Genomic DNA, 26,118 nt, shown 5'->3' on the forward strand with positions numbered 1-26,118 from the left:
TAATGTGATTTTTTTTTTTAATCCTTGGCCAACACATTTCTTATCTAACAGTTAAGATTAAACATTTGACTGAGTTTTTCATTGAGGGATAGCAGCATGATGAAAAGGGTTGTAGGCTATAAGATTTGATTGCATAAGGTAACTTTAAGGCAGCTTTAACCTTTTCTTTAATCCTAGGACAATGTGTGACAATTTGAAAGGTGTCACTCAAAGTGATGAAGCTACAGAGAATTATTATGTGAATCTGCAGCTCTCTTTGGCCCACAACTTTACTGTGCTGGTTCACTCTCACCAACCTCATACTGTCATTTTTTTTTTACCAGCATTCCTCAAGTCATTAAAAGAAATTATTGATGTTTGTGCTTGTCGCTATAAAGAACAACATGAAAGTGACCCAAGAGCAGCAACTCAAATGTCAAACAAACTGTACAAACTACATTTCCCTGTTAGTAGTCTAGCACTCCCTCCAGTGTCTGCAGAGCTTTATAGCATTTCAGCAGAGACTTGCATCCATTGGCCCCTCCGGTGCCACAGCAACGGGGGCTGTGAAGTCATTGTAGCCGTAAGCAGAAAGCGTGCTATTTACAGAGCTTGTATAGACAGGAGCTCTGTGTCAATGAGGAAAGGCCTGGTATATTTTCTACATGAACGAAAACAGACTGGTGTCTGGTTTGAATTTCTCTTGTGCACATGAGCTTAGAAAATTAATGGATGATATTTTTACCTCAATCTACTGTATATTTGGGCATCATAAAATTATAATATGAGGCTATAAGGATTGTGTGTATCACACAGCATGTGAGGTGTCCATTCAAGGGCATAGGTTTGGTCTCAACATTGGTAGGGACACAACAACCCTGCCACCTCTCCAAAACAAAGAGGACTTTTTAATGCTGTCAACTGAATGGTTTATTACTGAATTAAGATAAAAACTAGTGATCAAAGACCAAAAGTAACTAAACTTTAGGAAATCACTTGTTCATGGAAAAGAGAGAAAAAAACCCAAAAAATATGATTGCATTTTGGCATCCAATATTAACATTTTTCTATTCAATAGGCCTACCAGAGTCACAGTTCCCCTTTTCCCCTTGATTTTACACTCAGAAGTAGCTCTTACCTAAACTAGCTCCACCTTGACCAGCTACAACAGTAAAATGCTGCTAATCCAGTGATGCATCAGTATAAATACTCTAATGATGTAAGGCTTGTAACGTTAGCGAACTAGCTAGCAGGTTTTCATTTTAAATCAATGTAGCTACTGGCTAGTTAGTTTACTACCTATTACTTACTCTCTGGGTGGTGAAAAAGCTCCTGATGTCTCTCTTCGGCATGATATCTACAAAGTACAAAACATGTTGGCATGTACAAAATGAAGTTACAATATGTGTGCTGTGCAGTGCAGGCGGTAAAGGAAAGGGAGTCACCTGAAATACTGCATTTTCGCCCTTTCAGCCAATCAAATGCTAGCATGCCTAAATTGATCGTCTTGGAGACATAGCCTCTGTCCTTCCAAAATATTGGTAGGGACGTGTCCCTATACCGACCATATGCAAACCTATGACCATGTGTCCATTGCAACTGTTACAAAACTTTGCTATTATGTTGTCATAGTGGCCGCAGTCAGAACTGCGCGTCACATGATGCCTTGGGACAACACATGTACGGACCAGTGTTAAATGTAATCATTTACACATAACATATTAAGTAAGTAATTACACTACTATTCACTCAAAGGAAATTGGTGTAATTAATTAAATTACCTGTTACTTTACTATCGTTACTCAGCACAATTCCATTAAGTGTACTTTTGTAAACAAATTGAAAGCCTCTGAACCACATGTTACATCCTCTGTATTTAAGGTGTAGAAAAAAACAAGACATTGTGGTTTAACAAGCACTCAATTTGGAGGTTTTTACTGGCCTTCAGCAGCTAACTTAACATTAGCCCCAAGTGCATCCTCAATCTCTGAACTAAACCAGTTGATTCCTTACCGGGATGTATATTTTTCTCCTCTTTTGATGGCTAACTGCTTCCTCACCCTTCCAGCCCCTGCGCTAAACTAGCACATACCAGAGCAGTCAGTCTATTGAGTTGTTTGTCTATGATTTGTAACTGTAATGTATTTACATTGTAATCCATTATGAAAAAAAATGTAATCTACTGCAAACTGTTAATGGCGTAGTGTGAGTGTGTGTGTGTTTTTTGTGTGCACTAGCATACATCACAAGCCTGGTAATAATCATTATAAGCAGTTGATGTAAGAAGGTCATCCCTCTCTCTCTCTCTCTCTCTCTCCTTGATCTGATAACATCATCCCTTTCATCTCAAAACACTTATAGAAGTGCCAGTATCACTCAGAGCTCCTGTGTGCTTCCCATCCTCTCCCAGAAGATTCTCTTCTTTCCTTTTCATGTGCAGTTAGAGATAATTCAGATCAGTCACATCTACAGTAACTGATATTCTTTGCTTCTGTCCTGAGAGCAGCTGATCTATGCTGCAGTTCTTCTGGGTCACACTGGGACAATGGTCCTCGTCCCAAAACAGAAACAATGTGAAATCCCTGAGTAACTCTGTGATGCTGGTTTAGGATTAGAACATTTTGTCCCGAGCATCCCCTTATCCCCACCCCCCTCCCTCTGTCTCTTTTTTGGCCACTCCCTGCCCTCGCTTACTCAGTCTCTCTCGGGTGTCTGTTTGGATTTTTTTTTCTGTTTCTCTCTCTATCATTCTCATTTAAAGAAGCCTTGAGCATAATTGAAACTAAAGCTGATTTTCACTTTTTTTTTCTTTTTGGTTCACAAAGTTCATATGCAGGCTACACACACACACACACACACACACACACACACACACACACACACACACACTCAAACCCTTTCCATTTTGTATCAGCATTATCTTTCTATCTGAATTTCTTTCCAAATTCAAATGAACAGACAAGGAAAGTGTATGTGTGCATAATACGTGTGTGTATGGCCTGAATCAAAACCAGGCTGGCTGTTAGACATCTTATGAAAAAAAGAAAGCATACAGTGGCAGCACATCTAAATATCACAAACTGAAAGCCTCAGGCATTTTGTTTGTTTGTTTATTTAATGCACACAGGTTCCTGTGGTGAGAGTATGTGAATATGTGCATGTGCGTCATGATGGATGATGCAGTGTCTGACTAGTTTTTAACCATATTTTACAATCTATGGTGCACACACACAAATGGTAATGTAGTAGATGCAAAATTTGTTCAGAATTTGTGCGTGATTTCCATAGATTGGTGGTGAGTGGTAAGGAGTCAGTTTTTTTTTTCATTTTTATTTCTGCCTTTTTTCCTGTACTGGTTATCAGTGGTGTGAATCCATCAATTTCTACAAATAACTATACTGTATTATGTGCTTGGTTGCATGTCGTGGCATGTACAATTACATGTTTACATTTCAAGTGGTATTTAGTGTCCTAGCCTCTGTATATTTGATAATTAAAGGGCACAGGTTTGTTCAGTGCATCATGCAGGGCTGTAATCAAATGGAGAAAATTGCTATTCCTCTTCCATAACATGATTATTATTCTCGCTAAAAAGGGTGTGGAGAATATAAGTGAATTTTCTGCATGGTTCTATCTCTCTATCTAGATGTAATAAAGTGGGTATAGATACAACAGAGAGATGTGAGGTAACAGTGTCCTAGTTTCCCCCCTACATTGAGCAGGTACTATTTTTAGAAAGCATAAAGATAAGGGGGGTAAAAGAATCCCCTGGAGTCGACAGCAGCAGTTTTATGTTCTGGACAGTTACACCCTCCTTATGCTACGATGACCTTTCTCCCTTCATCGTTCACCCCCCAACCCCCACATACTCTCAGCTCCTGTGTGTCCTCCCTCTGTCCTCTTCTCCACTCTCCTTTCTCCTTACCTTTCTTGACCCCCCCCCCCTCTTCCCCCTCCAGCCCTTGTATCTGTTCTCTTCTTTCCTGCTTTGAGCTTTCCTCTTGCGTTATGTCTCATCTCCAAATAATTGTATCCTACCTCTCTCCTTCTGTCAGCAAACACTGCCATATTGTTAACCAGTCAGACGTCTGTAAACATGCAGACCTTATGTTCACCATCCAACCCCCTTCACCTGTCTTAAATAATAAACAAGGGGAGGACTGCAGCGCTGCGAAAGTCAAGTTGTGTGTAAGATTTAAAGGAGAAAATCAAGCCTGTGCATGGATGTGTTTTTGGGTGTTCTTGTTTGTCCCATGTAGCTTAATACCAAAAACTTCAACATGAAATGTCCTCTGTGTGACTGTAAAAATTCCTACTCCTACTCATACTCCCCACCAAGTGCCAACAATGTTAATCCACTGCACTCATACTGCGTGCGTGTTTGTGTGTGCACATTTGTGCATGGATTTATAGACTTTGTGAATGTAGTGCGCTGGTATTCCACATTTTATCTTGGTAATTTATGACTTTCCGTCTTTCTGTCCCTCTGTCCATCTCCTCCCATCTGGCAATTTTTTTTTTTTTTAATTCCAACTCAACACACAAACCAGCTGTGCTCCGGAGAGCTGCTATTGACACTGTGCATGTGCATCTGTGTGTGTGTGTGTGTGGGTGCACACATCCAGTGCAATGGGCACGATCTACCCAGCCATCTGGCTGACTGCTTGTGGAGGCATTCATAGGGCAAGTGACACTGTGTGTGTGTGTGTGTGTGTGTGTGTGTGTGTGTGTGTGTGTGTGTGTGTGTACAATAGACAGGAAATTACATAAAAATCTGCTTTGAAGCTGGGATAGACAGTACACTGTAAAAGGACATCCACCCAGTGAACACAATATTGACTTTAACTACTTGTTTTATCTTATATCTTTTGGCCTCAAAATGAATAATACAAAGTGCAATTTTCAATTTCAGTGCACCGATCTGCTTTACCCAGTTATATTTGTATAAGATAGCATAAGATAGTGATTCTTATTTTCAGAAGCTTTGAGAAAACTATACTGATCACAAGTAAAGGTTTTTCCACTTCATGTTCAGAGTTATGTCTTTAAAAATAAATTCTTGAGAGTTAAATGTGAGTTACACTGACTTGAATGAACAAATACTTTATTCAGTGTATTTTTACACAGTGAAAATCCAATCCATTTGTCAAATGTTGTGCTGCCACCCAGTGGACAGCTTCATTGATTGCACAAACAGCAATAATGTTTTTTTCCCAATATATATGTTTACTGAAACTCCTACACAGACATGGGACTTGTCTGTGTAGTACTTGCATAAACAACTAGAGCACAAGTCTCCTATAATCCTACACATGCTTAGTTATCATAATAAAATTTAATCTCGATTTCTTGATGTGTTCTTGCGCTTGCTCATGAGTTTTGAGCTCATTAGTCCGTTTATTATGGTAAACTGCAAAAGAGACAGTAGAATCATGGGTAGAAAATGCTCCTTATCCAAAGCAAAAGGAGATGGAAGCTCTGATTATGGATATAGCATATGCGTCTGAAGTGGATATATAACATGTGCATGTTTGTGTGAATTAATGTGTTTATAGTTTACCCCCTGTGTGCACACATCAGCTCACCAAGATGAACCACCTGCTTGCAAAGTGGGTCATGCTCCCTCTGCTCCATTCTCAGTCCCTCTTTTTTCTCTTCATCCGTCTCTCTGTCTATTCCTCTGTCTCCATGTATTTCTCTCTCTTTTTAATAATGCATGTCGACCAATGCCTTTGCACAGAGGGTTGTATAGAAAAAGATCTCATATCTCACAGTGGACTATACCTTTGTCACAGTTTGCATTGTTTTCATTTTGATCAGGTAGAAGACCACGTGACTCATCTGCGACATGCATAAAAAGACACAACAAGTCTCCATTATGTAGACCTACTGTCTCCCAGTTGGAAAAAAATGATATGATTTACATGTCAATAAGCTTACAACACATAGCTTAAACAACAGTGACTACAGTTAAAGTGATGAGCTGAACTCATCACTTAAGTTCTGAAACTGACAAACTGATGTAATTACACTGAGTTAGTGAAAAAAGAGCTGATTTAATATAGGCTAATACATCATGAGATATTACAGTGTAGGGAAGTCTGGTTTGAATTAAACCAAAAGTAAATGCTGATCATTTATATTTCTGAGCCCTGTCAACTTTAGTCCTCATTTATGTCAAAGTAAATTGTTGCCTTTTTTACAGTGTAATGACTCATGTAATGCATACATTTCTATTACATACTGATTTACCACAGCAGACTGTCACTAAATTGGTTCTTTTTTAAATTTATGGTGTATCACAGAAATAAAACCTGGAGTTTTACTGAGAAACCAAGCAAATTTTCTTAAGTTAAAAAAGTTGACCACCCCTCTAAAGACCGAGTTCTTCACTGATACTGTTTCACTGAGGGCGCGCACGCGCACACACGCACACACGCACACACACACACACACACACACACACACACACACACACACACACACACACACACACACACCCCACTCTTTGTACCTGTGGCTGTCTAGCTTATTATTATGGTCTGTCTGGCAGGCTGCCTGGCTGGTGGTCTTTCAGTGAACTTGATACTGAAATCAGCAGCCGGCTGTGATGTGTAGGACATCAAGGGATCCGTGTGGAGCTAGTCTGGAGCTCGGCCAGTCACTTAACACTTGTCAACAGTTCTAATGAAAGTGGCCTTTTCCTTGGTGGCCTCTTTTTCATTAGCAGGGTCAGAGGTCGCCGCCCAAGGCTGGCTGTCTCTGGGTCTGCATGGGCAGACAGTTGGGGAAGAGGGCTGAGGAAGGGGGTTAGAGAAGGGGATATAAGGGCAGAGGGGGAAGGGGGAAAACATTCAGTGGCTGGTTTTGCCTTGTTTTGTTTCCTGCACACCCTGCCGTTCCTGGTGACTAATTTTCTTCTTAAGGTATCCCAGAGTTCTAGTGTTTGACTACCCTAACTGTTTGCACCTTTATACTCATGAATGATTTCATTTCTCCAGTGTCCTTATCTCTTCCACATTAGGAGTTGGCCACAATCTCAGCATGTAAAGAGAGAAATTCTACAGAATGATTGCGTGTTAATAGAGACAAGTTTCAAGCTCTATCCTTACTTTGGTTGAATTTCAGGGCTCACAGTCCTCTATTTCTACTTGACCTTTTACTCTCCTTCCATTCCTCTCTCTGTTCTCTATTATGCCCCTTTAACACAGATGTGGCCAACAGAGAGGGAAAGAGAAAGATTCAGCCAACATCCCCTTCACCCCGGCCTCTTGCACATGAAAGGGGCCGCACAAGGCCAATGGATGGCCGGTGGGGTGTGTGCTATGCGAGGGCCCCAGACCCAGACACAACACAACACACAGCTCTGCAGGCCACCACAGCTGGGCTGGAATGTGACCTGCTTCAGATTTTAATGCCAGACTAGGCCCTGTGTGTGTGAAATACAAGTGGAAGGCGGAGGACATGGATGAAGGGATGTCAGCTACAGACCGGCACATGCACTGCCCACACGGGTCTTTTCATAAACTGTGAGCATGTCGGGTATTTTGTCTCTAGCAGAGGGGAAAATACAACTTAAAAAAGCAAGGAAACAATAACGTTTTCTTAATCACCTTTATTTATTTTGCCATCATATTCCATATAAGTTTCAATGAGCACTAATATATCATAGACAACATAAAAAATATGTGCTCTGTTCTCTAGGTAATTAGATTCAGAGATACATACACTCATATATATATGTATATATACTGTACACGTGTGTGTGTGTGTGTGTGTGTGTGTGTGTGTGTGTGGTGTGTGTGTGTGTGTGTGTGTGTGTGTGTGTGTATATATATATACATACATACACACATATACATACATACACACATGTCCACTGGCCATAACCCTATAAGAAATAGATCAAGAAAAATAAATACTAAGTACAGAAGTCCACATACATATTCTGCATTGTAAATTAAAAAACTTATTAAAATAGATTCCACAAAAAAATGGAACCAAAGAGCTTATTTGATTCTGGTAGATAAACTGAGGCTTCACATTGTATTATTGTGAGCTCAAGAGCTCTGGACAGTTGTTGTACAATGTCAGTTTTGCGAGGTCCCACATAAACACAAAGCAAACAAGCCAATTATATCAAAACATACTTCTAAATGAATAATATTAGTGTAGAGAAAACTATAATGTTGTTTTAATAAACAGTTAAAAGATTAAATACTTTGTACAGGGTAAATGCGCGTGACTATTTCTATTCCACTTGCCATTTTCAGACAATGTGCCGCTGGTGGTGAAGGCAAAAACTGTCAAAGCTTGATTCTAATTTTTGAAAAATAGGACAGTTTTGACACAGCATCTGTAATGATCAATTACAACAATGATGTGATTATAACGTTTTTTTTTTAAGACTACTGAGCAATAAGGAGTGAAATAAGGAAAGAAAAACATCTGAAACAAGCAACAAAACCTCCAATAAGTTAGTTTCGGGTTTACTGGCAGTCGGTCTGACAGGTGAGGTCACTGGAGCTTTGAATAATCTGAAAACAACATAACTGACTGTCACGGAGTGTGAGATTTTAAAAGATTCTACTGGACGGCAGAGAAATCTTTGAGGAAATCACAGGTTTTCTTGTGGATAACCTCACGAAGCTTCCTGATTCTGCGAGTGCTGGAGGAGCCAACAAAGCTGTCGGGCTGCAGAATGGCCATCCCGTTTTGAACATCTCCCATGATGATGAGCTGCCCGTCAGCCACAGTGATATTGGGGCAGGGGCAGTTCCAGTCCATGTTCAAAAGAGTCACCTCCAACGGTTCTTTGCCAAAGAACCTCAGACCCATCTTCTCATCCTTCAAGATCTCCTCCACTGTCACCAAAGCATGGCCTGACTCTTGCTCCTCTGTCAGCTCAGTCACACGCCCCAGGATCACAAAGTCACTCTTGCAGAAGCTGGTGACCATCTTGCCTCGAGGTTTACACATCTTGCAGTTGTGGTTCTTCGGAAAGGGGCACATCTCTTCACAGGCCTCTTTGGACTCAAAGTTGTTCTCGTTGCCGCCGCAGCCTCCATAGACGAAGGACTGGCACTTTTTGAGGCTGCTGCTATAGGCCCAGCGAGGCTCATAAGCCTTGCAAGGCCCTTGGAGACTCGGTAGGCTACAGGGAGCCGCTAGTTCTCCTCCACATGACAGCATGCAGGTTTCGTAGGTGTCGAAATGGTTACGGTTTTTATTGCACTGACTGTACGTGAAGGTGAAACAATTGTTCCTCTTTGGTTCATAGTACCAGCTCATGCTCTCCTCTCCACAGTCATCTGTGTCTGGGCTCTTAAGGCATTCTTCAGCTGGAAAAGGAAGGTTGGTACTATTCACCTCTGCATTCTTACCTTTCACTTCTCTCCTGATCACTACCAAGGGAAAGTGTGATGATACACTTCCCCCAACATTCTTGGCTGTGCACGTGTAGATGCCGGCATCCGGAAGTTGCGCATTGTATATGACCAGCTGGCCAATGTTAGTAACCACAACGTTCCCTCTGACATGATTGGGTCTCATTATGGTGTTGTCTTTGCCCTTCAGTTGTTTCTCCCAGGTGATTTCCGGACGTGGCTTCCCAGACACCTCACACAGGAAGCTGGCCGTCTCTCCAACGAAGACAGTCAGTTGGGTGGGGCCACTGTGTATGGTGGGGAGCTGGATGTCAGCTGGGAGGGTGGTCTGGAGGGCAGTGGTGGGATGTAGGGTAGTCTCTGCAGGGATTGGGCTGGTGTTCGGCCAGGTCAGGTGGTACCTGTAGGTAGGTTGAATAAGAAAGGAATTAATATGCCAAAGGCTTTTTTTTTTTTTTTTTTTTAAACTATACTAAGATTATACATTTTTCTACACCAGAAAAAAAAGTTGTGTTCTTCAAATGTCTGAATTGTGATGACTGGAAAAAAAAAAAAAGACAACTTTACCTCATCACACCAAAAACAAAAAGTAGAGATCTAAAATACTTAACATGTTACCTGCAGGTGACCTCAGAGATAGAGATACCCTTGGAACAGGCCTCTGCATCCATGTAGCACTTGTTATAATATGTCATGCCGTCAGACGCACACGTGAAGTGGGGTTCCCTCTCACAGCGGTCCCGGCACTTACAAACAGGCTGGCCGTCCCAGATGTCACACTCGGACCCTTGCTGAGAGCACATGAACTTGTCGCAGGTGGCACCCTTCGGCATTCCAATGGGGCCCTTGTTTCCCTTGATGTCTATGTAGCGTGCTGCCACACAGCTCTTGTTACCACAAACATTAGGGCAGCACTTCTCAAATGTCTCACAGTCCTGAAGTTGGAAAAGAAATAAAAAATTTTTAGCAAATTCCAGCACTTTTGCTTTGTTGTTAACAGTTGAGATTCAGTGTGAAATGAAATACTGCACAAAACTGTGAAAATGGTTTGATTGTTGATGAAATCTTTCTCTTAAATAACTATCAAATTGTTCTGTATATGCATCTTTTAAGTGTGGATAAGTTGATGATGACACAAAATGAATAGTTCAAAATAATAAAAATAAAATAAAGATAACCACTAAGATTATTTTTGTTCTGTTCAGTTTCCTCCGTGCAGCAACTCATGCACAGAGCAAACAAAAACAAGAGTTGTTGGGAACTGGTAATTTTTCTTTTTAACATTCAGGGGGTTGTGTCTAACACCAGATCCCAGTCTAACAAAGGTTGTGGCAGAAGAATCTGTTATTTTCCAGTTCTGTAGAGCCCTTATGCATTTAGTACAGATTATGGTGAATGTTTGAGCTTCAATCCAATGGGAAAAGTGAGTGGGATCATGGTCTCAGACTTTTGGACCCCACTGTACATCATGAGAATTACACTTAGAGGATGGACCTGAAAACAACATACACGCACTGTAGCTCATTATTGTATGTTACAATTACTGTAACTTCGATATTTGGTTATACCCCAAACCAAAAGTAGTTCGTTAAGTAGTAATTCTCTGCAATGCATGCACAAATAAATAAAGATCCATTACACAAGAATAAGATAAGACAACACCTCATGAACTATGGATTTTTAGTGTTTTGTAATTCCCTTTTACTAATTTAAATAGATAGATAGATACATTTGGATATATATTATGATAACGACTTGATTCTAACACTTTAATCTCTTTTGATCAACAATTTTCTTCTAACTGCTTCGACTGACAGACGAACTGCAGTCTTCACAATTCACGTGCGGCATCACCTACATCACCGACACTGGCAGGAGAACTCACCTGGTCAGATTCACACTCGCGCATACAGGTGCTCATAGCATCCACCCACAGGTTTGGGTTCAGGTCATTCGGGCACAGACCTGCATGAGAGTAGACCACTTTGGCCACAGACATAGGCATCGCTCGCACACGGCAACTGCCCATATAAAGGAGTATAGTGTAATAATGTCCCAGAAGAAACCAAATCCATCGGGGAAACAGCATCCACCACATATCCGGCGCGTAACAGAACGGAAACTAAAAACCTTGAAGAAAGCAACTCCAACGAGAGACCACCGAGTTTAACACAAGCTTGAAGTTTTGAAAAAGTCTTTAAACTTTCGCGAGATGAATTCTGTAAGTACCGGAATCAAATGCAGCAAAGAAGCGGCGCGAATAAGAGCGTGCGGGACCGGTCTGGACGTGGAGAGCTCTCCAGGTTTGTCGCTCCACGTTTAATAGTAGCGAGAGATTAAGGCTGCAGTGTGCAAACCCACTTAAGATCTAACTACATGAATTACAGTGGCCTGTCTAGTCGGACAGCAAATCCCAGCTGAGTTACAGTTATGATCAACTTAATTAAAGAAAAAAAAAAAAAAAGTTCTCCAACAGTTTGCAGGCGCTGTTTCATAGAGGGCTCGCGAGACACCTGTGCGTAAGGCGCTGGCTGCCTTAACCCTTAGCTTGCAAAGTTGCTGCAAAGAAGATGGAGATATTTAACCCATAATAATAATAATAATAATAATAATAATAATAATAATAATAATAATATATATATATATATATATATATATATATATACACACATTCGTTATACAATTTATGCATGAACTAAACATTTTTAGAATGATGACTTTAAACATAAAGCTACTGAACAGACTATACATAAAAATGATTTTTAAAAAAGTATTTTGCGTTACATAGTTACACTGACAGCTTATTCTCACTTTTCAGTGTTAACAGAGTTCAGTGTATATCAACTAATATTGTGTTGTATTTCGTTTGATGCTTTTCATGTGCCTATTTTAAAATAATCTTTTGTCTAGTCATTTAAGATTAAATTAAAACAGCACTAGGTGACAACACTGTGCAGTTTTCTACGTGATAATAAAGCCGTGGTTACTGTAAAATCTCTCCTGTCCATTTGAGCAAAATGTTAGTCTCCAGAAGATGGCACCAAACTCAGTTCTTCCAGTCACTATTATCTACTGTGGTTCTGATTTGACTTGTATCAAAAGGTGCGAGGGTAATCTATATTGCATTATTTCATATATATAATACATAATTTAACATTATGCATGGCATATGGTTTGTTAATCTATTTGTACAATATCTGTCTATTCTGGATAGTAACAGGTAGTAACATATTAGTGCACCTGATGGCGGTGCCATACCGACCATCTCTGTAATATCTGAGCTGTCTGTTGTGGAAACCCAAAGATTTTTCTTCAGATTACCTTTAAAAAACTTATTATTTAAAATATAGCCACTTCAGTGTATGCCATACTGGAAACACAATTTGTCATATTGCAGAATAACAGAGTGCAGCCAGTGAACCACACAGAGTAACAGACTCACTGAAGTGCAACTGTTGTCCAAATTCTGATATCACATAATGTGCTGTTCCAAATAAACAGATTCAGATGGTAGAGCAACTCCAATTAGGAGCCAGAGTTCATACTGTTATTTCTATGAATCAGCTACTACAAATCTTTGGAAACCAGTGAAGTGTGTTAGTAATGAGCATATGCACAAAAATACAAACATACAATGGCACAAGATAAGCAAATTTACTCATGTGGTGGCTCAGCTTTTAACAGTTTTTTGTCATTCAGGACAGGTGCAACCTGACACATCATGACAACCTTATTCAACATTTTTCAGTGGGTGATTATACCAAATGTCTCAAACGGAAATATTAAACTGCACTGATTAAAACAATAAAGACCTCAGCTGTGAGATGTATATGAGGATAACGTGTCTGTCAGTAATTCCATACTAACGAAGAGACTAATTAAACACAAAACTATGTTCAAAAATCATGTTTAATATTTAAAGCACTGTCAATGTTTTGCCACAGGTTTGACCAAACTGACACAGCCTTAAAACCTAAGATGTTAAAATTCAGGTCTAATTGTTCTATAGAGGAACAAAAAATTCAACATTTCAATAGCTTTACTCTGTGTGTGTGTGTGTGTGTGTGTGTGTGTGTGTGTGTGTGTGTGTGTGTGTGTGTGTGTGTGTGTGTGTTGATATGGAGTCTGTGCTTCCCAAGCTGAGTCCCTGCTGAGTCCAAAGAGGCCCAGTGCTCTCCAGGCCGAACCCTGCAGTCTCAGTCTGGTCTGCTGTCTGTCAGCCCTCTTTAACAGGCACAAAACACACAGGCACACACACTTATACACACAGGTAAGATTCAAATACCTGCATGCACATAAAAAGGGATTATATACATCATTTTACTAATTGTACACACACACACACACACACACACACACACACACACACACACACACACACACACACACACACACACACAAGTGCATGCTCTTAAATGCACATAAATGCACAAACACAGTCAAGCTGTGTCTTCAGTGTCTGCTCACCCACTCGCCCCCTCTGGCCCTCCACCCCTAACCTTCACCCCTCAAGACCCTGCATTCCCAGCATAGCCGACACTGGGGCTACAGGGCATGTCACATATTGAATAAAGCCATACAGAGGACCCCACGCAGGGCGCTCCGTCAGTCTATCTGCCCTCAGCACATGTATTGTCTGAAAACAGACCTTGACTTTGACCTTCCGTGTGCACCCTCACCATCTTTCTGAGCCCGGTTCAAAACAACTTTGCAACTCATGTGATGTCTCCATTAATGTCAGTTAACTAGCAATATGGAGGTTTGTTCTTGTAAAATATATATCGGTCAACAAAGTTTAACATGGCATTTCTATTGAAAATATGGAACGTACTGGTGTTTCCACAAGCAAAAGGCCGGAAGATGTAATGATTAAGTGATTTTCAAGAAGCTGAGGAGCAAAGATGAGTGCAAGAGGAATGAAATTGCAGTGTTTCATGGGCTTGAGGGATTAACAACAGTGACGTGATCAGGCTCTGACCTAACATATCTCACAGCTAATTAATGTCGCATGGATTGCTTGGGTCGGCATACCACTTTGAGACTTCGTATGGGATTTTACCTCAAAGTGATCAGAAATAAGTGTCACAGCTTATAGTATACATTCACACAAGTATATGTTTGGATGACCCTGGTATTTATTTTTTCTTCAAAATATCCTTAAATTTTAAATCAATAAGCCAGCTCCACTACATCATCTGTACATCACTTGTATTGGATTCATTACTTCTGCCAAGGAGATTATGTTTTCATCCCTGTCTGCCAAAAGTACTGACCCTATGTGCACTAAACTTGGTGAAAGGACGGGGGAAGGGGCCAGGGAAGAATCCATTAAATTTTAGTGCAGATCCATTTGAAGTGGTGGAACCGGGAATTTATCACCTCAATAGGGAATTTTTCGATATTTTCATCAATATTTGGACCCTGGTGGAGGTATGCGCTCTTCTGAATGTAATTCTAGTTCCTTACTATATTCATATTCAGGATTAACAGCACTGCATAAATCAATCACGTAATGTTAGGATTTAAGCTACTGTACATTTTGCTTTAACAGTTTCACCATTAATCTCTGTGGCTTTACAGTGTCATGCATGCATTTGTGTTAAATAAGTGCATTATGCCTGTTAGAGAGGGGCACAAATGGACCACAGGCCATAGTCCAAGCACAACGACCAAGGCACGTACCTGCGAGCAACGTCGCCTTCTGCCTCCATTTCTAAAATGCTCTTAGGGGGTTCTTGACCACACAGGTCCACAGCTTCTCTTGCCCATGACCGAGGCCTGGGAAGCTGGTGGAGCTGGCTCAAAACAATGGAAGTGTTATGACTGTTCATACTAAGCTTATTATGAGTGTCTCACTCCAGAACAAAGGAGAGAGACACGTCCAGCCACAGCAGGGCCCTAAGCTGATCCCTCAGCCCCAGTCTAGACACACAACAACATGCCGATGGACAGACATGCAGGCATACATGCCCAGATTCACAGGATTTCAGTGAAATGTATATGACCGCCATACATTTCTTTGTCCCTATATTTAGTTTGCACATACGCACACATTTAACTTTCCCAGCACTCTTCCGCTCTGATTATGCAATATTTGTGCTCTCCAGATTGCAGTGTCTGAACATCTGCTCACCACATGAACCCTATTGTATTCATTTGGCTGAAGAGGTTAAGGGTCCCACAGATACACGGATGTGTCAGTATGACCATAACTTAGGTGTTGTTTATGTTCTTTAAATCAGAAGGGGAACATAACAAAATGTCTCGTTAGTTAAGTTCATAACAGCACTGGCTTGCTGTGCAATCACAGGTCAAAAGTGAATGGACGGGCCAAAGACAAAACCACAGCTGGACGGTACAACAATACTGAGCCTTGAACTATGAAACATTTCCAGGAATTTTTGTTTGTTTTGTTGCTAATAAGCGGTAATAAACTGGCATTTTTAATAGCTGAATGTGAGTCTGAACCACTCAATGAACATCTGCATCAGTAAGCATAGTTTGATCTTCCAGCAGTTATATATTTAACTAAATACTCAGCTTTATTTCACTTCTGCAGAAAATAAACTGTACTTTACTAATATAAATTAGTTTTTCAAACTGAAAGTACATGAGTGATATCCCCAGTCTTTGACTCATGTGTTGATGCTTCTCTCCATGTAATGATTACGTGTATTTGACTGATGTGGGGTTGAGCGATACGCCCATATTGACTGTGTGACAATATACATTTGTCTTAAGATTTTGCCCTCTCATTTATGCTGAGTTAAGTATTGTAGGCAATATTACAAATCAGAGTGGGACTACTGTGTTCAACATTTGAATGTTTGTGTAACTTTTCCATCAATCGAATGATGAGCTGTTATTTGTTGGGTATTTCGTTTGCTTGCTTAGCCAAACATCCACCTGGCTATTTTGCAATTTCCCAGCTGATTTTTTCAGAAAATGTACTAGATCGTCATGTATATCTGTACTGAGATATAAAATAACATATGGATAAGGATTTATGCATACAGTTGACCCTTACGCTGATGGGTCGGAAAATTTAGTCAAGGCAAAAATTATCATTCAGTGGTTTATTAGAGCCAATGTGCAGGTAAGCTCTTATCCCAATCAAAGTGTATGTAATTTGCCTTTGAATGGTGCTACACTGTCAAATTCCATTGTTATTTTTTTTTCTAGTGTTCAATAATGAAATAACCATTAATGCATAAGCAATGAAAAATCCATTTCAACACACAAATGAAGATCATTCTTCCCACACATTACATGTATCAGCACTGGAGAAATATAATATTCAAATCATTTAAATTATTAAGAGTGCCCAAAACTTACACTAATTTACATGGAATGGCCAAACCTGAGACAGTCTCATGTTTACTTAGCTCTTAAGAACTGAGTACTGAAGGAGCATCTTCAATACAGCAAGGTCCAAAGCATCCAGATACTCCTGCATTTCCATATAAAGATCAAATCAAAACAGCATGTTTTAAAATCATTTTTATGAGTTCAATTAAATCCAAGCAGAAAAAAAAGCTATCCTGTTATCATCACTGCAAGCGGCATGTAATTCTGATTCTACAGTATGTGGCTCAACAAATACCAATATTTGCTGTTCTGCTCCCTCTAGTGGCTCTCAGCTGAAACATACATGTCGGTTCACTATTGGGGAGTTCACTGCAACATTTAACTGGTCCCTTCATTCAAAGTGAGAATTAAGATGGAAGTTTCACATTAAAATAACTGCAATAGTCAGATGGTTGTAGGTTTTTCTAAGACAGAAGGCCAGTTTGAGAGAAAAAGAGGGAAGAGCCCAAGTAATTCACCATGCTTTATCAAAGAACAGATACAGGTCTCCAGAACAAAAACTCACAACTTTTAACAGTGCCTAAGATTATTTCTACAAGTACACAGGACGTACTGTATATAAAAATATCAGACTCTGAATGCATAGGTTAAGTCAAACTGTATTCTGCTTTTTCTAGAACAGTAAGCAACCCCACAAATACAATGTTGGTCATCTCATTCCCACAGAATCAGAGAGGATCCTATAAAAACCCACTTCAAACATGCTGCTCTCACTCATCCAGGGCACCAGACGGCCAGCGGGGTGTTTTCTCCCACATTGCCCCACTTTCTCAACCAAGCTCCTGCCTCAAACATGTGGCACAACTTCACTTAGTAAAGCATTTAACATAGTTGGGAACATAAAATAAGCACTATTGGCAGTCCCTTCTTCTCACAGCAAACTTTCTGGCAACACATTCTTTTCCCTCCACATTGCACTTGGCTTCAACAATAGTTTCTCACTCCTTTTCATCCTATTGTTGAACTCTTGCTTGCACGATAGTAGACTTTTTGACACAAAACGTAACAGGCCTAGCTGGTTAAAGAAAAAATTATACAAATTAATAAAAAATATATCATAAAACATACAAATACAGTAAGAGCTTCAGGTATACATATGAACAGTAAACAGTTACCACTGGGTAAGAAACTTTTTGATTGTAGGACGTGTAGTGAGCGCGTAGTGCACTGCTTCAAATAAATGAGACCCAGCATTGAGAATTAAAGGAATATAAGGTGTTGATGAAAGCAGCATAAACATCATTACCGTCTGACACAACATGGCTGTGCCACTTGACTTGTCATGACTCAGTTAAATTCTTAATATAAAGCAGAACATTTTTCTCTTGCCCTTAGTGTAAATAACCATGTGGTCAGTCTCCATTTAATACAGATAGCAACACCTCTAGTTAAGGTACCAAATAGAAAACCTTACACAACTCAAAATTATAAATTTTTTAAATAAAGAATTACATATTAGGCCTAGACTAGCCATGACAACCAAACTGAAGCCATATATAGTGGTATTCTGTCTCTTTTTAAAGAAATGTAGTCACCATATAGATAGTCTAGGATTCAACTGTGGTGACACGGTGCAACAGAGATAAACATATGAGAAATGGTACTAATTTGGATTAGTGTTGGAGGAACAAGGAAGCACTCAATCATAAAACCAAGATCCTTTGCTATGTCTTACATCTTTCCTCTTCATTTGGGGGGGGGGGGACACACACACACACACAAACTTAACAAAGCTGCATACTTTACTGAAGCATTGATAGTTTTTTCTGCAGTTAGTATCTTTGCTGGCTAGATTAGTTTTTGGTTTTGATTCTAATTACAGTCACACAGAAACACAGGGACAGAAAGTATTCAACAGAGGGCTTAATTTATATGATAAATTAAGTGTGAGCCTCATACACCTTTGCTGGGACTTGAGCCTTGTTACTCCAGAGCGCAAATGCACGGTCTCTCTTTATTAGTAAGAATCAACATGACTCAAAAATGAAAAAAATAAAATAAAATACTTCACAGTTAGACAGAGTGTTATGCTGACTGAATCGTGTAATACACTCTGCAAAGCAGAGGCGATAATGTATTATAGAAAATAAAAATAAAATAAGTCCTGGTTCAAGTTGCTGCACGTTTATCTCTACAATAAAAATGAAGTTTTTGTCTTACATGAAAAGACACACAGGAGAACAATTCAAACAAAACTAATTATTCCTTTTCCACAGTGTACAACTGAATGACTTAAATATGTAGGGAAATCACCACTCCTAATCAAATGTATCCATCTTTGTGTGGATACAGATTAAAGCATACTGTATGTGTTGTCAGCAAATAAAAGTACTATTAGTCCAAAGTTACCTAAATCTCTCCTGGTGTGAGATTACCCCCACCTTAACAATTAGGCCAGTAATGGGTGCCCTCCGCAGGAAAAGACACTAAGGTTTATGCCTACAGCATGTATGAAAGTGTGTACGCCAGCTAGAATATCTGATAAGACTCTCTAGGTAAATTTGTTAGAAATCCAAGTTGCCATGTGAAAGTTCACTGTGCTGCAACTCGTCCTGTTCTGTGGACTGATGATAATCTTATCTGTAAGAGTTATGTAAATCCTTCCTGTCATCCTCTGCACCCGGTCTCATCTGACCATTTTCCTCTGTGATCATAGTTCACAGCCAGTATAGGGATGTGTCCATATAAGGCTATTGCAGAATCCCATTCAAGTCCAGTCCATAAGGAAGACAGGCCAATGTTCCCCTCTGTTGTCCCACTAGAGCCTTGGCACAAAGTGCAGTGGGAGGAGAGAAAGAGATAAAGAGGAGAAAGGGGCCCAAATACTTTCGCACATAATCGAGTACACCATGCATCAGTAATCGCTTAGAACTGGTTGGGTACACTAAAGCGGCAGGAGGGCCAGAGGAGGACAGGAGGAGGACAATAGCTACAGAACTCGAAAAAAGAAATCCCAGTTAGAAATTGGCTAAACACCAAAGCCAAACAAAGCTGTAACAAGGGACCTGGGCAGGCAACTAGTTATGGTTGCTTGAGGGTAGCTACAGAAGCCCATCATAAGCGGGGAAACCTGGGGCTCTGCGCTAGCTCTAGTAGGTGAGGCGGGAGGCCTTCATGTTGTAGCAGGGTCTGTCTGTTAGGCCCCCGGTCGCAGAGAAAAGGGACAGGCCCTCTGCTTTCTCCAACACAACCTCCAGCTCCTGAAAGTCCTGCAGCCGAGCTACGTCCTTGTCCTGGACAGGGAAGGGAGGAAAAAAAAAAAAAAAAATTAAAATTAAAATCAAACACTATTTCAACTGCTAATCATTCATTTTTATCAGGACAACGGTATAGAAAGTAACTTTGAAATGATTAAAAGGTCTAATTTTTCTTCCTCAATTAACATCCAAAGTGCATAGAAAAGGAGGGAAATTAAAGCATTATCTCAGGGTACAATTGTAATGCATCTACCAAACATAATTGGCAAATTTTCACTGATTCACTTAACATATCATCATGTTGCTTTGGGAAATTGTAATGTGGCATTTTTCTGACATTTCACAGTCTAAACAATGAATTGAAAAAATAACCGACACATTAATCAACACTGAAAGTAAACGTTAATCAGAGCCCTAAGCCAAAAACCTTCCATTTTACAATTACTTTCAATCTGACCAGGCGCTACACTGTCATTACTTGTCAGAGGCAGTAATGACAAATACAGTGTACACAGATGGTAAGGGAGATTTCAGTAAGGTAAAGTGAGTCACAAACAACCTAATTAGAGAGTTGGGGCAGTGTCACTTGCAGTGTGCATGCATTAGTCAGACAGACAGAGAGGGAGGCAGAGACAGAGAAAGACTGAAGAGCAAAACTGTTGGAATATTTTTAAAACCCAACAGGACAGGGAGCCTTTTTACACAAGGCATTATTATTCTCTCTCTCACTTCTATTTTGGGGGATAATCCTGCTCAAAGTTTTAGAACTACAGTTCCCATAACACTTTGGAGGAATCATTTTTCCATGGAGTCAGTTGGTTAGCTGTGGGCTACAACTGAAACCTAAGTCTGTGTGTTCAGATTTTACCAAGTTCCACCTCCAGGAGGGAGAATGAATTTAGATGCAAATTGTTCAAACCGAGGGCTAAGGGTTTTAAAGTACCATAATTGCGTCTCACCACACACACTGAATCTTTGCTTCAGACATATTAAAAAAAAAGGGATATATAATTTGCAAAATCCATATTTTGCCATTATGAGTTGTGAATTGTAAATATGCATTTACATACATGACACTAGACGACAACAAAAACTTGTGTACAGTACGCAGCCTTCTTTCCCATACCTTCCTCAACATGGTGTTTGGCAGCTTGCGGATCTTCTCCACATGTTCAGCACTGATGTCTAACTCGCGGCAGCAGACCCTCAGAAGGGAGCGATAGGTGAGCTCCTGGCGGTCCAGCTCCACCTCAATGAAGTCGTTCTCTCGTGCGTTGGGGTTCTGGATGCGCACCTTCAGCACCAATTCTAGAAAGAAGAACCAGAGCAATACCTCTCTATTAACAAAGAGATTGTGCTTTTTAAGAAGTGGATGGACATAGCCCAAGGTGAGAGACACCAACTTAATCATACCAAACGCATGCTTATGAATGACATGTCTTGTACATAAGATATCACAACCTGAAATGATAACTCCAGTTTCTCAACCCTGATGCACATTCCAAGGAAATATTTGCTTTGTTTCTTTGTTTGGGAAAAACTTGAACAACCTATCCCATCTCGTGTTTAAAAAAATGTTTCACTGTATGATGGGATAGACTGTTAAAGATGTATCTGCCTCTACTAGTGAGCCTGTGACGGTTCAGTCATTATTGTGAGTGAGGTTATGTCCACTAACAACCCTTTCTGGTTTGACAAGATGGCAAACAAGAGTGTTGTCATGTCTGCATTCCTAGCACTTACCTGAGAAGAAGTAGCCACTTAAACATAAAAAAGGAAAGCCAATCTACAAGTGTAGGAGAAGCTTTAGCACTGTACACACACATATGGACTTAAAATGGCACCAGCATGATTTTCAAGAGTTTATTCATAATGAATGGTATCCTGTCTGTCTCCACTCTGTGTATGGAAAGGGATTACAGATAATAAAACATGTGATTTCTCTCTCACCTTGCACATTGACAGGGAAGGTGCTAGTGAAGAAGAAAGGCTGGAAAGCTGGCATGGGCCCACCAGCCTGGCTGTAGCTCAGCTGCTGTGGGATAGACTGCTGCCTGCTCATGGTTGGGTTAGCGCTGGCCACTGGGGCCTGGACCTGGCTCCCACTGCTGCTGGCCAAGCTGGGGCTGGGTGAGGCCAATGGAGGCGAGCACATGGTGCCATTGTGTGGCACCGCATGCGGGTAGTCAGCATGATTGACAAGGTGTGGCTCAACTGACAGGTCCATGGGCACTGTGCAGTTAACAACAGCGTGGTTGTGGGATGAGGCCGGACTGGGTGATGCGCCATTTTGCTCAGTCACAGGAATGAATTCCCCAGCCGGGGCTTGGCTGTGGGTAGTGGGGTCTGAGGGAGGAGTGGGGCTGTCAGAGAGTAAGCTCTGTGATTTCTGATGCTCATGAGTTGGAGAAAGGGAGGGTGAATCGCTGTGTGTGTCCTCAGCATGTTCTCCAGAACCATTCTGTGTAATTTGCTGTGCTAGGATGACCTCTGACTTGTTATCCATCTTCGAGTACATGAAGGGAGGGTTAGACAGGTAGTTGGGAATGATTGGCAACTCAGGCTCCTTGACTTCAGGCACTTCCTCCACCTCAACTGTGGCAATAATACACATGAAAAAGAGGATCATTCCTTTGAACCAGAATAATGCAATAACTAAGACGCACATGCAAATTTACAATCAACACTCAATGCGCTAACCTGTAGCTTATATGTCAAAGTATTACATGGACTGCATCTGACACATCACATGCCACTAAAAAAAAATGACTAACAATGATGTGACATAGCAGGAGACAAGGGAGAGAGAGATGTGTAGTTTACCTCCCAACAGTCGTTTGATCTCTGGTTTGGATGTTAGTTGAGAGGCTAGCTCATCCTTAGCTGTGAGGATTTCTTTGTCTGCTCCATAACTGATTAAGAAGGACACTATGTGCTTATGGTTCCTCTTGCACGCCCAGTGCAGGCATGTCCTGGTGGATTATTGAAGAGAGAACACAGTTTAATGAGCCAAAACACTGCAACATATCATATGATAAAATGACTTTGTATTCATAAATAGGTCTATTACTGCAGTATAACTTGAGAATCACATTTACGTGGTTCCACCTGTCATCATTGTGCTTGTGGGGCACTGGCATACAGAATAAAAAAAACATTGCCTCACATTCACAAGGATGCAAATAAACTTTTGAGCATGATTCAAACATCACCACAATGATTTTGGGCACAGACAACAAAGAGTTAGTTATATCGTTATATAGAAGTTGGAACTTGACAATGTTGTTTAATCATCTAAGTTTATGCTCATAACATTGTACCGCACATGCAACACTGTTCAGGACCTAATGTTTTTATCTAATTGTGTTAAGTTATTTTATGTTAGTGATATGATAATCAAGTCAATAAACTAACTGTGGCAATGATAACAGACTCGTTTAGTCAGTTTCTTTCTCTTGTCCCTTCTGTTTTGAGAGGACCAGAACAATGTCACTTTAAAGCTAACGGTATTTATTTGCAGATTGGATAAGTGATATATAATATAGCAGGTCTAGCTGACTAACAAGCCTTGCTCTGCCTAATAAGATAACACTAATCGACTTTAATCCCTGTTAACGCCACGTTTGACTGCAGTGAAGTTTTCAACAAACACCAAAAAACTGAATATTTATAAAAATGTGAAGCAAACCAACACTTGTTGTCAATACTCACCATCCATTTATTTCGTTCTGTGAATTAACATTTACTCCGCTCTCCACCAGTGTCCGCACTTCGTCGATATCACCGATGGCAGACGCCTCTCGCAGTCGCTCCTGTAATTCTTTATCCAACGAAGTCGTGGACATTTTGGTATAGGCAACTAGTGTTGTGAGATCATAGGATATACGAAAGCCTCTAGGATTAAGTTGTCAATACTAATCGCCTGACGAATTTCCTACCGATGGCACACTGGGCCACTAAAAATAGCCCTGCCAGCTAACATTAGCTTCTCGGCTAACCTTACCTACTGGCTAGCTTGGTGAGGTGCTAGCAGAGTCTTTGGTGCTAGCTTGTGGCAGAAAAACGCTTTGGCTAACGTAACTTCGGGTTGATAGTCGGAGTCTTTGGCGTTTATCCAGCACGTTCCGTCATTTATTTCTGTTGTTAGTTAACGTTATGGTACCACTGCCAACACTCGATACACTCATTCAATCCATCAGTGGTGTCAAAGCTCTATCAGCGGGCTGCCAAAAACACCACCGCCTCATCGGGGGGCATTTTTAGATGTAACAACAGTGAGTACAAACGTTAGTTCCCCTCTGAATACCCTCAGTTATTTCACGCGATTTGGTTCCTCTTAACGAAACTCGTAAGGCATGATCCAGTCACATCATTAAGTAAATAAAGAGTAAGAGTAAGTAAATAGAAAACAAAGTAAATAGTGAAATAACCCTGAATAAGAAAATGATTAAAAAAAAAAAAATTGGTACTAAGTCACAATATTCACACACACATACACCCACACACACACACACTTATATTATATTATATTCCGTGCTCAGAAAGTCCAGAAAGTCCCACTGCACGATCAGGTGTGAGCCACAAAAATAACGCCATATAAAATAGGTTAAAAATTCTACTTGTAACTTCAGTGTCACGCACTGTGTGGGAACTTTGAGCACCAGGTTTCTGGTGATTTATCATGCAAATTTATTTTACAGGTTTACAAAGTCTAATTTACAACTACATTTGGAATTATTTGGGAAACATCACTTTACAAGCTCAAAATCATTAGGACCCTAATTTGAGCCTATATGGGAATAGGGTGTAGTCATGTGCATGACTTACCATTTCTTGCTGGTTGTGGGGGACCAAAGGTGTGGGTCTAGCTTCAGGTGGATTCTCGTATCCCTATGAAAACATGTAATTATATTAAATAAAATGCCTTTGCCTTGCAGGGCAAACAAGAACATTTTCTTCATAATTCAATATCTTCAGAATACAAAATTGAAAAACATTATTTTTTAATTAAAATTTGTTCAAGCACAAACACCAGTGGTGACATTTAAAAGTAAAGCTAACAACAGAGTATTATTAAGCGGTTTTTATTTCTTAAAAATGAAGTGTTTTTCCAAATTAATTTTCCATTTCCAGGTTTTTGCCCACATTACACTTTGATTACTCACACTTAAGTTAAAACACAGAAATTGAGCCCAACTTGACTGATATTAACACATTTGATGCATAGAAAACATATTTTGATTGCTTTTAGAGTAATTACTATAAATGTATGCTTATAATATTAAATACAATCATGTATCAGAAGCTGCCTAGGCCAGAACTGAATACTTCACTTGCACATACTGGTAATAAGCACTTGCACATGTATGCACACTATCATGCATATACATACATGCAAATATTATATATCCATAAACACAAACATAGATACACATGCATGCATAACATGAGAATATGAGTATGAGGGTATATGAGTGTGAGAATGTATGTATACGTGAGTTTGAGTATTTATGTATCCAGAAAGCACCACAATTAGAGGTAGGAACAATTAGGAAGTTACTACTACTACTAGGTGGCACACCAACCACCAATAAACATGAAAGAAGGAGTAAAGACACAGGTGGAGGCAAAAAGCATTATGGCGATCAACAATTCAGCTTAGGCTGAAGTGGTCCCTTTACTGCAGACTCTGATAGGGATTGAAAATAAATGAATTTTAAAAAGGTGCTACTTTGGCTGTAATGCAGCCCCTTCTCCCTCTCTTTAGTCAGCACTCTGTGGTCTGGAGCAGTGTCCCGCCCACTGCACCATCTGATTGGATATACTTCAAGAGTAATAGCCTATCATGCTCGTTATTGTGTACACAAACGGTCACAGACTAGAGCAGCTCCAGTTAAAGTAAGACATGGCTGAAGTTGTAATAAACATCACAATCCTCTACATTGAAGTTACAACAACACCACACTGCGATGAACAAGTTCATCTATTGATCCAAGACACACCGAGCAAGAGAGAGAGAGAGAGAAGCTATCGCTAACTGCTTATCTAAAGTAACTAGCACATCTGAATAGATAATATGCGTTACCAATCAGATGGTGCTGTGGGTGGAACACTGCTCCTGACCAGAGTGGTGACTACAGCTACGCGGCTGCATTGAAACCAAAGTAGCATATTTTAAAATTAATTTA

General features: G+C 40.3%; 2 protein-coding genes across 2 annotated transcripts; both read right to left on the reverse strand.

Annotated features, from left to right (window-relative positions):
* Positions 1 to 6,906: 6,906 nt before the first annotated feature.
* On the reverse strand, positions 6,907 to 11,812 carry wfikkn2a (info WAP, follistatin/kazal, immunoglobulin, kunitz and netrin domain containing 2a). Its single transcript, XM_056400547.1, has 3 exons — positions 11,251 to 11,812; positions 9,984 to 10,300; positions 6,907 to 9,766 (listed from the first exon to the last, which is right to left on the reverse strand). The coding sequence occupies exons 1-3, from the start codon at positions 11,461 to 11,463 to the stop codon at positions 8,566 to 8,568; spliced, it is 1,731 nt and encodes a 576-aa protein (XP_056256522.1). The 5' UTR covers positions 11,464 to 11,812; the 3' UTR covers positions 6,907 to 8,565.
* A 5,371-nt stretch (positions 11,813 to 17,183) lies between these two features.
* Positions 17,184 to 24,188, reverse strand: ankrd40 (ankyrin repeat domain 40). The gene is made up of 5 exons (XM_056401656.1): positions 23,642 to 24,188; positions 22,754 to 22,902; positions 21,881 to 22,525; positions 21,057 to 21,238; positions 17,184 to 19,966 (listed from the first exon to the last, which is right to left on the reverse strand). Exons 1-5 carry the CDS (start codon positions 23,773 to 23,775, stop codon positions 19,823 to 19,825), a joined length of 1,254 nt encoding a protein of 417 aa, XP_056257631.1. The 5' UTR covers positions 23,776 to 24,188; the 3' UTR covers positions 17,184 to 19,822.
* Between the last annotated feature and the right edge of the window lie 1,930 nt (positions 24,189 to 26,118).

The sequence above is a fragment of the Seriola aureovittata genome, chromosome 17, assembly GCF_021018895.1.
Source record: "Seriola aureovittata isolate HTS-2021-v1 ecotype China chromosome 17, ASM2101889v1, whole genome shotgun sequence".
NCBI lineage: Eukaryota > Metazoa > Chordata > Actinopteri > Carangiformes > Carangidae > Seriola > Seriola aureovittata.

Bases quoted from the DNA above. Each gene is read 5' to 3' on its own strand.
- wfikkn2a (XM_056400547.1), bottom strand. From the start codon at position 11,463: ATGTGGTGGATGCTGTTTCCCCGATGGATTTGGTTTCTTCTGGGACAT. The intron at 10,301-11,250 runs GTGAGTTCTCCT...TTCCAACTTCAG, and splicing joins GCGAGTGTGAATCTGACCAG to GACTGTGAGACATTTGAGAA. The intron at 9,767-9,983 runs GTAACATGTTAA...ACCTACCTACAG, and splicing joins ATCTCTGAGGTCACCTGCAG to GTACCACCTGACCTGGCCGA.
- ankrd40 (XM_056401656.1), bottom strand. From the start codon at position 23,775: ATGTCCACGACTTCGTTGGATAAAGAATTACAGGAGCGACTGCGAGAG. The intron at 22,903-23,641 runs GTGAGTATTGAC...ATAATCCACCAG, and splicing joins CAGAACGAAATAAATGGATG to GACATGCCTGCACTGGGCGT. The intron at 21,239-21,880 runs GTGAGAGAGAAA...TCTTCTTTCTAG, and splicing joins CTTCCCTGTCAATGTGCAAG to AATTGGTGCTGAAGGTGCGC.